Source organism: Trichosurus vulpecula, chromosome 2, assembly GCF_011100635.1.
Source record: "Trichosurus vulpecula isolate mTriVul1 chromosome 2, mTriVul1.pri, whole genome shotgun sequence".
NCBI lineage: Eukaryota > Metazoa > Chordata > Mammalia > Diprotodontia > Phalangeridae > Trichosurus > Trichosurus vulpecula.
The window spans coordinates 457,496,818-457,508,902 of NC_050574.1; the positions used below are offsets into that span (position 1 = coordinate 457,496,818).

A 12,085-nucleotide genomic window follows, 5' to 3' on the forward strand; every position below is an offset into this window, starting at 1 on the left:
ATTGGTGGAGGAGCTTCCTCACTGGGAGCCCTTTAAACTCTGGAGTACATCTCTGAACCAGATTAAAATGTATTTGGGAAATGTTGAACAAAATTAAATAAAAATACAATACAACATAGTGCCTGGCACATAGGGTCATTGTCGTTCAGTTGTGTCAGTCGTGTCCGACTCTTCATCGCCCCATTTGGGGTTTTCTTGGCAAAGATACTGGAGGGATTGGCCATTTCCTTCTCCAGCTTATTCTACAGATTAGGAAACTGAGGCAGACAGGGTTAAGTGACTTGCCCAGGCTCACGCAGCTAGTAAGTGTCTGAGGTCACATTTGAACTCAGATCTTCCTGACTCCAGACTTGGTGCCCTATTCACTGTGCCACTTAGCTTCCCGTTGAACATAATAGGAACTTAATAAGTGTTTATTGGTCGATTGGTTTTCAGTATGCACCTACAGGCATCTGTTTTTATTTGAGTTTGACACTAGACTTATAACGTCAAAATCATAAATCTAGTTTTAAGGAAAAAGGTAGTGATATGGGATCAAAGAAACTATGAGTTGGGAATTTAACACCAGCTTAATTAATCTAAATTTTAAAAATTTATCTTTAATCTAAAATATGAAAAGTGTACACATTTCCTCTCAAGTGGTTTATTTAGATGGACAATTAATATTAATAAAGTATGTTGAAAAGAAAAGGAATAAATAATCCCAAATACTAATATGAGATACATGTATTTTAAATTTAGATCCTTGCCCAGTTGTTTGTTATTATAATTCAGAAATTGGTATGTAATACATGTCAGGCAGTAATTTTAAAATTTAATGTAAAAATTAGGTATTTTTACTATTTTTATTAAATTTATAATCCTAGTTTCAGCCCCCCCCCCCGGGTTAATTGAGTTAATCTTATTAAATACAATTTTTTTGTTTGTTTCAGACGGTTGGGAAGAAGTTACCTCCAACAGCAGCAACTCAGGAGTCAGCTAAAATAGAAATGGACAGCAGGACAAAGAGTAAGTGTCCATACTTAGCTCCTATACACTTTAAAGCTAGTAGACGTCTTTGAATGGTTAGAATTGATGACATTTTCAGGTGTGAACAAGAGCACCAAAGAGCACACAAAAGACCTCAGAAGAGCCCAGCCAGTAGGAAACCATCCTGCGTGGGCAAAAGTTAGATTCAGAACTTTATCTCAGAGCCCTTTAGGAAATTCAATTCTTTCCTGCCATCTTTGTTTAAAAAAAAAAATCTAGCACTTTGTCCACAGACCAGGCTCTTTATAAAAGCAAAGAATTCAGTGAGCTTCTTGCATGAGCCCACACCATTAACCTCTTCCTTGATCATGTATATTACCATTGTTTAGGGTCTCTGTTAAATAGTTATTTTGGCTAAATTGACTTTCCTAAAAACAATTTCTAGGGACATCAAGAACAAAGCAAGAAATAAGAACAAGGCCTATGCTGAGGTTCAAATTCTGAATTCTGTGTTCTGATTGATATCAGAGAGCGAGACAGAGAGACAGAGACACAGCGAGAGAGAGAGAGAGAGAGAGAGAGAGAGAGAGAGAGAGAGAGAGAAACCGCTAGAGGACCACCTCAGCCTGTAGATGGATATCCTGCTCCCATCTTTAAGGCCTATTTCAAATCTACCTCCTTAATGAAGCCCTGTTTATTTACTTGCCTCACCAGCACACACTAGACAGGGGTGGGGAACCTGGGGCCTCAAGGCCCACCCCTGCCTGGAATATTGCTTTTTACTACTCTTCACCATGATACTTCATACCTCCCTTACACCATGTATCACATTTGCCACGTCTTTTCTTGTTTGTCAGTGGTATCCTATCTACTTATTCTTGGAGTAAAAGCCTTTAGAAAAGCTTCTTGCTCATCTTTGTGCCTCCTCTAATCCCTAGCACAGTCAAGGTGACGTCACTGAGAACAACTCCATTTTCGTTCTGTTGAATTCACGGTCAGAGATGGAAACACCCACCTAGGAGCGCATTGTTCTGACCCTGCTATGTTACAAGGTCTCACATAGCTTCTTGTATTTATAACTCATGACTTTTTAAAAAGTATTTTTGTTATTCTAAACTTACCATCCACACATGCAATATGAATATTTCCTTTTACAAAGTAGACCGTAGAGTGAAACTACGCTGTGAAACATGAAACTATGTGGAACCACGCTTCTCTATTATGTACCGCTTTCTTTAAAAAAAAAAAAGGAATAACTTCAACATTACTTTCAAAGCTGTCCTACTTGTCCCTTTCCTTCTATACTTCTGCACCTTTAAAAATTGTTTACATTATCTCTGAATCCCACAAGCCTGGGAACAAGTAATCGTAAGCACCCAAAACAAACTCACCTGTTTACCATATCCCCAAAGTCTTCCCATTACCTCTTAGGAGGTGGGTAGCAGGCAATGAGTAGCATCAATTTTTTGAAGTCATAGATGGTCATTGCTTTGGTCAGTAATGCATGACTTCTTTGTGAGGTCTATTTTCAGTGTCACAGGAGTGAAGGACTTTGAAAATGGGTCAGAGCACAAGTTAAAAATGGACTGCTTTTAATGTGAAAATGCAGTTTAAAACAATTTGTTTTTAAGAGTTCACCCATTATCCTTCATTCATTACATGAAACATACAAATACAGTGTTAACATGTTGTAGGTAATTAGGACTTTGATTTGGGCGGGGGGGGGGGGGGGCGGGCAGTTGGGGTTAAGTGACTTGCCCAAGGTCACACATGTGTCAAGTGTCTGAGGCCGGATTTGAACTCAGGTCCTCCTGACTCCAGGGCTGGTGCTGTACTCACTGAGCCACCTAGCTGCCCCAGTAATGAGGACTTTGGAAAGGATGCTTGGAAGCAGCACCCAACTGTGAGAGTGTGTACCTAAAGCAAATGGAATCGGAAGTATTTTGTCCAGCCAAACTTGGTTAACAAGGGTTACTCAGTGTAGTGCTTTGCATTTTAGGAGAGGATAAGGCTCATGTTGGGCAGTAGTCTGCTGTTGGTAAACAAGTCATTAAGTCTGAGCCCTCAGCCTTATAATTTGGTGCAGGTCACAAACACACACCTTTTTTTCCTTTCCTTTTGTGTTGTTTGACACCTACAAACAAATGGCTTGTGAAGGAATATAGGCCAGTAGCTTTATCCCAGAGAGCCTTATGCTTTTAATATGGGCCTTCTGGGACCTGAAGCATAACCAGGTACACAATCCTAAATTCTTTAGCATATGGGAAAGTCTTTGCTCAAATCCCATTCATCAGGAGGTTTCCATTCAATTCTACAAATATTTATTAAATGGGGAGGCTTGGTGGTGTAGTGAATAAGGCTTGTGGGCCTGAAGTCAGGAAGACTCATCTTCATGAGTTCAGATCCAGCCTTAGATACTTAATAGCTTTGTGACCCTGGGCAAGTCACTTAACCCTCTCTGCCTCAGTTTCCTCATCTGTAAAATGAGTTGGAGAAAGAAACAGCAAATCACTCCAGTGTTTCTGCCAAGAAAATCCTAAATGAGGTCGTGAAGAGTCAGACACGACCGAAAAACAAGTGAAATTTATTAAATGTCTCTTGTGACCCTGACATGGAGGAGTACTCTGTGTGTCAGGGGGTAGCAGAGGAGAGTGAGGAGAAGGACCAAGACCCAAGAAGATAAACGAGTTGCCCAGAAGTGTCAGACTTTGGATTTGAGCCTGGGCTGTCTGACTTCAGAGCCAGTGCTTTTTTCTCTGTACCATCTATCTTGTCTCAACTGCTAACTAGTGATGTGAATTTAGGCACGTTAATCAAATGGCAGGCATTTGTTAGGAGCCTTTCATTTGCCAGGTACTGAGATACAAAGATAATAGTGAAATGGTCCTGTGTTCTAAGAGCTTTTATTCTGTTGGAGGAGACAAGGCAACTTGTACACGTGTGAAAAATGCATGTTATTTCCTCTGGGACTCCGTTTCCTCACCTGTAAAATGAAGTTGTTGCTCTAGGTGGTCTCTGAGGGCTCTTCCCCAGCTCTGACATTGTCTGATTCAGTTTTAGAAGCGCTGAGACTTGGGTCGAGATCCCTGTCTTGAAGGAACTCTCGTGGTCTTACTAGATGACATTTATACCCATGAAACAATTAGAGCAGAGGTTCTTAACCTTTCTGTTATCGTAGACCCCATTGGCTGGCTGTTGACCATTCTCAGAATTCACAATTGGAGAAAAGCCTACAATTTCAGTTAGAGGTTAGATAAAATAAAGATGTGTGTATGTGTGTGTGTGTGTTTGTATGTGTGTATACATATATATGTATATGTATATACGTGCATGTATGTGTGTATACACACACATACATATTTTACCCATCCAAATTCTTGGATACCTTGGGAGTCCTTGGACCCTGGGTTTGGAACCCATGAATTAGAGAATAATCAAATAGCCAGCTTCTAGATTATGTGAAGTAGGTCAGGAAAGTATTTTGAAGTTGTTACGGAAATACTTGAATAGGCTGGAGGTGAAGGGGTGGAGGTAGAGATGGAAATCTTTACTCTTACCCTGGAACAAAATTGACAGACATTTATTAGGTGTCTGCTGCATCTCAGCCCCTGTCTTCATCCCCTCTCAACCTTCTCTTGGCTTTTAAAATATGCATTCATATTTTGAGAAGTGCCCCCGCCATGGTACCATGTGTATATTTGTACACGAGAACCCCAAACCACCAAAGCTTCTCCTTGCCCTACATAGCTAGGTTCTGTATCCCTTGCTCTCTCTCTGTCTCTCTCTCTTTCTCTCTCTCCCACTCATTCTCCCTTTCCCTTTTCCCCTTACCCCACACACACATCTCATCAAGGTTGTTTACAACAAAGACCAGCTGAAGTAATGGACATGAAAGCCCTTTGAAGAGTATAAAGTACAATTTTTATCATAAAGGTATGTGTTGATAAGAAGATCTTTAGGCAGCTAGGTGGCATAGTAGGTGGAGTTTTGGCCTTGCAGTCAGGAAGACCCGAGTTCCAATCCAGTCTCAGACACAGAAAGCTTTATGACCCTGGACAAGTCACTAAACTGCTCATAGTGCTGTTTCCTCATCCGTATAATATGAATAATACCGGCAGCGACCTCAAGGGGTTGATGTGAGGATTACAGGAGACAAACACGTGAAAGGCCTCACAAGTCTTCAAGCCTGGTCTACATGCCGGCTGCTGTTCTGTGCCCGTGAGCCACAGGGATTCAGGAAGCGAGCATAGATGGTTCAGAGCGAGTCCCCAACATGACAACAACAACCTCACCCAAGTCCCAGCAGTTGGAAGTCTGATGCGAGGAAAATGATGGACCCTGCGCGGGCTCGGAGCTGCCGTACGTCTGAGTCTCGAGGTGCTGCCGTGCAGAGATCTCTTTCAGACTAGAGAGTTCGGATTTATGAGTTAGTGCGTCTGAGTGAAAGGGAGACTGATCTGATCAGGACTTATTCCAATGTCCTACATCATCCCCTCTCCCACCCCAGATCCTTTAAAATAATAAAATTCACCCGGAATGTGTGCTTTTGAACAGATCGCCGCCATCTGTGTAACAAGAGGAGAATTGTCTAAGTATCCTAATGAAGCGCTCCCTGAGGATTCTTCCTGACTTTCCGCAGCTGGAGGTTTCTTCATTTTGTTTCAGATCCCTACAGTTCCTTGGAAAGAACTGTAGCTTGAAGGCAAGACTCAGTCAGCATCTTTCCAAACTCCTCTTTTAGTCTTTCAGAATCGGTGAACCAGCTGAGCATGCGTTTTAGAAGAAGTCTGCTCACGGTTGATGCATGAGTGTCTCAGGCCTCCTGAGTCACGTATGACTATCGTGTCAAAGCATTGCCCTTTCCCTGGCAAGCCCTGCCTCTCTGTCAGCTGCCTTAGCACTTTACCGTCCAGTGTCTACAATATTGTCTTTTGTCACTTCTTAGGCGTCTTTATAATTGTTCTCAAGTTAGGTTTTGTGTGTATTCCATCTCTACACAGTCTTCACATATCAGACACATTTTGCTCCTAGGAGATGTCAATGTGGCAGGCCGTTGGTCTGGTTTTTTCTTTTTTTAATTTTCCTGGCAATCATCTCCAGATTTACTTCTGATTCCTGCAGAAAGGACAGAAACAAAGTAAAATGACCACTTCTCCCCCTGGGGGTGGGAGTGGGGGAGCAAATTGGAAGGAGAAAAGTTGGTCCGCTGTATCACAGTTTTCTCCCTTTGGCTAAAGAGAAACAACATGGCTTCATGTTTAGAGCACTAGACTTGAAGCTGAAAAGGTCTGGCAGATCCCACCTCAAACTCTAAGTAGTGACCCTGGGCGAGTCATTTAACCACTGTTTCTTAATCTGTAAAATGAGGGGATAGGACTTCATGGCTTTTAAGGCTACTTCAGGCTCTCAATCTGTGATGACCCTACTTCTGGATAGCCCCTCTTTCCTCTGGTCCACTCATGTGTAAAGTGACAAGCATCACATTTTTGATGTGTGCCTTTACTCTCTGCTTTACCTTTGCCCGGCTTTACAATTTGAGGCCATCCACCATCTGCTGCTTTCTGGACTATCTGCTTTCCTTCAATGCCCTCCCAAACTGGACTGTCTGGCCTTACCCAAATGTGCCCCATGCTTTCCTACAGATCACAATATTCTTCTTCAAAGTTTAGATACATTTCTCTACCTTGGGAACTCAGGCCCATTCATGTCTTACACTTCTTTTCTATATGTTATCTCCCCTTACTCCCCCAAAATGCTTTTTTGTAAGCCAAATATAGCTGAAGCCTCAAGTGGTCATTCTGCCTACAAATGAATCACCCACAGGATCCAGGCCTTAGATTCTGATGCCCAACCTGGTCTAAAATACATATGATCTGCTTTGCATATATATCCACGTATATCTATGTCCTTTTCTAGTTATCTGATCATTTTTTGAAGCAAGATGCCTAGGTTTAGACAAATTTTACATGCCCAAACCCCACCCATGCCCCATACACACATACCACACGCATATACACACACATATGTACATGTATGTAATACTTATCTCTTGTACATGGTATATATACATATGTACACATACATGTGAAGATAGTGATGTATACATGTATAGATACATACATGTGTACGTATATAGTTGTGTCTGACCTGTGAAGTAGGGAAGGGAGATGCATTTTATTTTATTTTTTTAAATAACCAGATAGAAATGACAGTCACTGCATTCACCTGACCTTGTTGAGCGATGTGGCCTCTGTGATCATAGGTCCGTTTCCACATGTTCCAGCCACTAGGCACAAGTGGTAAGGAATCACCGTGTTCTTGATGGTTACTCAGGTTACCATTCTTCCATCTATCAGCTCTCCCTGACTCCATGGATCACCACAATCTCACTTGTGGATTTGTTCCGTCAGACTCACTTCCTTCCTCCCGACCTCCTGGCCAAAACCAGTCCTCCTTTTTGAACACTCTATGTTTGTGAGCCCTCCTGGTGGCACTAGAATGGACTTAGTGTGAGCAGATTAGACCACTCCTCTGAGCCTAAACAGTTTGTTGCTAACTTGGAGGGAAAGCTGAGCCAACACACAGTTGGCCAGAGTGCAGCAGAAAAGGAGTGGGCAGCTTTCAAAGATTTGGTGTACAGCCCCATATTTACTCATCTGGGCCAGAACACTCAAAAACATCAAGACTGGTTTGATGAAAATAATGGAAAAATTCAGAAATTGCTAAATGAAAAATGAGAACGCCATAGGATTTACCATGAAGATAGTTCATCTGTCTCTAAGAAAGCGCATTTAACTCCATGAAAAGTAAAGTGCAGGAAAAACTTAGAGAGATGCAGGATTCCTGGCTCAGCAAGAAGGCAGATGAAATTCAGTTTTACACTGATGATAAAAATCCAAAGCACTTTTATGATTCTCTGAAGGCTATTTATGGTCCGAAGACCTGTGGTGCATTTCAACTACTCAGTGCTGATGGAGCCACATCGATTGGTGATAAGGACATGGTCCTGGAGAGATAGGCTGAACACTCCCATCATCAACCAGTGCTGAAGCTATTGACCATATATCTCAGGTGGAAGTTAGTCTCTCTCTAGCTGAACTTCCAACCGAAGAAGAGGTTTTGAATGCCACTCAGCTCCTCTCCAGTGGCAAAACACCTGGTGCTTGTTCTGTTCCAGCTGAGATTTACGAGGCAGAGGGTCCACTGCTTATACAAATGCTGACTGAAATCTCCCAAGTTATGTGGCAAGAGGAAGGAATTCAAGGATGCCTCTATTGTCCATTTCTATAAAGGAAAAGGAAATAGGCTCTCCTGTGACAATCACAGGGTTGGGGGGGGTCTCTCTTTTAGTTATTGATTCTTCCTTACTAGGCTGATTCTTCACCTGGAAGATGGTCATCTACCCAAGAGCCCGTGTGGCTTCAGAAATGGCCAAAGAACAGTCGATATGGTGTTTGCTGCCCAGCAACTCCAGGAGAGATTCCAGGACAAAATAGGGGTCCTGTACACAGTGTTTGTCAATCTGAACAAGGCCTTTGGTACTGTCATTTGTGAGGGCTTGTGGAAGATTATGGTGAAATTTGGTTGCTGCACAGTTCATCGGTTTCACAATGGCACGCTTGTACAGGTTCTGGATAATGGATGATGCTCTCAGGTTTTCCCAATGGCCGGTGGAGTGAAGCAGGGCTGTGTGCTTGCTCTCTTGCTTTTCAGAATGATGTTTTCAGTGATGTTGGATGCCTTTAGGGAGGATGAAAATGGCGTCAAGGTTAGCTACCACTCTGATGGTAAATTATTTAATTTGAAGAGGCTACAACCTCTGAGGCCAAGATGCAACAGAATATGGATCGATTCTCTGCTGGTTGTGCTAAATTTTGGCATCACAGTTAATACCAAGAGAACAGGTTTGCCACCAGCCAGCATCACACCATCCATACATGGAACCATCGGTTACACCAAATGGAGAAATTTTGCTATATCTATGTCTAAGTTCATTTACCTTGACAGTATACTTTTCAGGGATGTTCATATACATGATGAGGCTGGTTGACAGAGCTAGCTCAGTGTTCGAGAGGCTCTGAAGATTGCCTACCAAATTGAAGGTCTACAGAGACATTGTGCTGACCTCATTGTTCTATGCCTGTGAAACCTGGACAGTATACCAGCACCATGCCAGAACACTGAATTGCTTCCATTTGAATTGTTTTAGGAAGATTCGGAAGGTCACCCAGCAAAGTAGAGTCCTGGAGATCCTTTTTTAAGCTGAACTGCCAAGCATTCAAACTTTACTGCACAGAGCACAATTCCATTGGGCAGGCCACATTATTTGAATGCCAAATATACATTTTCCTAAAAGACTGTTTTACAGAGAACTCACACAAAGCAAGTGCTCACATGGAGGTCAGAAGAAGAAATTCTAGGACACTCTCAAGATCTCTCTGAAGAACTTTGGAATTGATTTTGAGATGTGAAAGACACTGACACAGAACTGCCCAGCATGTTGTGCCTGTATCAAAGAAGGCACTGTGCAAAGCAGAACTACAGTAGCTCAAAAGAAGCACACAGTGTACAAATTTAGAGAGATCTCCACTCCAGATGTTCATGTGGACTATTTGTGCCCGATCTGTGGTAGAGCTTCCCGAGCTCATATTGTCTGATCAGTGACAGTCGGACACACGGTATCTTGTCTCTGACACAGTGATATCATTTTGGTCCTCTTCACAAATGAGAGACAGCAACCAGCCAACCAGCCTGTTTGACCTTTGGTTTGCCTGGCCCTCAGTTTCCACATCTGGAAAATAAGGAGGTTGTAACATGTACAAAAATATTTATAGCAGCTCTTTTTGTGGTGGGCAAAGAATTGGAAATTGAGGGGATGCCCATCGGTTGGGGAATGGCTGAACAAGTTGTGGTATGGAATACTGTTGTGCTATAAGAAATTAGGAGCAGGCAGGCTTGAGAAAAACCTGGAAACACTTACATGAACTGATGCTGAGCGAGGGGAGCAGAACCAGGAGAACACCGTATATAGTTACAGCCGCTTTGTGTGATGACTAGCTTTCATAGACTTGGCTCTTCTCAGCAATGCAAGGTTCTAAGACAACTCCAAAATGCTCATGATGGAAAATGCAGTCCACGTGCAGAGAAAGAATTATGGAGTCTGAATGCAGACTATTTGCTCGCTCTCTCTCTCTCTCTCTTTCGTTTTCTTTTCTTCTGTTTCTTCTTTCTTGTGGTTCATTCCATTGGTTATAATTCTTCTTTACAGCATGACTAATGTGAAAATATGTTTAATATGAATGTATATGTACAGCCTGTATCAGATTGCACGCCGTCTTGGGGAGGGGATTGGTGAGAGAGGGAGAGAAGATTTAAAACTCAAAAGCTTGTGGAAATGAGTGTTGCAAACTGAAAATAAATGAATGAATGAATGAATGAATAAATAAAGGAAGGGTTTTTTTTTAGGCTGCTTCCAGTGCTCCTTCCAGATTTACATCTATGATCTTACCAAAATGATTCTCTTAAGAAATTTAGCTGATGTGAGAGGACGGTAGCTCAAGGCGACAGTAGGAATCAAGGAAAGTTATTGTTAAGATCCGAGAGACTTGAGTAAGTTTTTATTAAAAGGATCCTGAAAAAGTGTTGAGTCAGAGGGGTACGCTTTGGAAAAGGAAGAAGGAATTAAAAAAGGAATGAATAAAAAGATACATTAAGATTTAGAGACATTTGAAGGCATTAAGGATGTGTCTCCAGAGAACATTTTGAGACGAAGAGGAGGGAAGATGAGGGAGCTGGTGCCAGACAACCTTTGGAAAGGAAGTCATTTGTTTTTGTGGAGTACTTCGAGATTGTCAAATGACAGGTGATGAGGAAATTATGAGATACATGTGCATCTTTGTATTTATGAATATATACACATATATGACACATACATGACACAGCATGTCATGTATGAATACATGACACAGCATTGTCTTATACAGTGTGACGTATCCCAGCTTCGCTGCATAGGTATTGTATGATATTGAGCAAGGCCTCTACTTTTTCTGGGCCTTTGTAGTTTCCTCATCTGAGATGAAGGAATTAGACTAGATGATGTCTGAAGTTCCTTCTGGCTCTGAATTTATAATTCCTTTGGGATACGCGCACACGCACACACATATTAGGCAAAGTACCAGGCTTCTCCTTAGTAGGGACCGATAACTGAAGATGCGTTAACGTCCCTCCTGGGCCATCCCTTGTCTAGAAATTTGCTTGGAAGAAAATCCTGCAGACAAAAATGTGGCATACTGTGATGGGAGATTGTGCTGGACCAGGAGCTAGGGGACTTTAGTCCTTGCTCTGTCACTGGCTTCTGTGACTTGGAGTGAGTCATTTAACCTGTGGATGTTTCCTTCGGAGAGGTTGCATGGTGTAAGGGATGGAGAGTTGGCCTATGAGCCAAAAGACCTGCATTCACGTCCTGCCCCAGACACAGACTGGCTGAGTGATCCTAGGCAAGCTGCCTAACCTCTTGGGGCTCTGGGCAACTCACCAGGACTATAAGTTACAGAAAAATTGCTTGTCTGCAATGGAAGAAAGAGGGAGTTTCCTCACCTGGGAGGATCCCTTTAACAATGAAGTCATTGTTTCAGTCAGTAGCCCTATCTTATTTATTTGTCTATGAAGGGGAATAGTAGTTATCTACCCATCCTACTGATTCCACACACTTATTGTAAACATAGGATGTGATGATGGGAGGGTTAATAAAGATACAAACCGCTGTACAGATTAGTTGGGGCAGCTAGGTGGCTCAGTGGATAGAGTGTTGGCCCTGAAGTCAGAAAGACTCATCTTCCTTAGTTCAAATCCAGTCTTAGACATTTACTAGGTGTGTGACCCAGGGCAAGTCACTTAACCCTGTTTGCCTCAGTTCCTTCATCTGTAAAAGGAGCTGCATAAAGAAACAGCAAACCACTCTGGTGTCTTTGCCAAGAAAACCCTCAGTGGAGTCGTGAAGAGTTGGACATGACTAGAAATGACTGAATAACAACGTAGATTAGTTGGTGACTACATATCCTACTTTGTCGATTTAATAGTTCTTCAGACAGGCTGTCAGAACAGTTTTTACACCAGG

The 12,085-nt window shown here is 42.3% G+C and overlaps 1 protein-coding gene across 5 annotated transcripts in view; it reads left to right on the forward strand.

Annotated features, from left to right (window-relative positions):
- The window catches only part of SH3KBP1 (SH3 domain containing kinase binding protein 1), a 455,989-nt gene that overhangs the window by 312,518 nt on the left and 131,386 nt on the right, over positions 1–12,085 (forward strand). For all 5 annotated transcript variants that reach the window (XM_036745610.1, XM_036745608.1, XM_036745609.1 and 2 more), the window contains one exon: positions 933–1,008. In XM_036745610.1, coding sequence (XP_036601505.1) covers positions 933–1,008 — 76 coding nt within the window. The remainder of the gene's footprint in view (positions 1–932; positions 1,009–12,085) is intronic.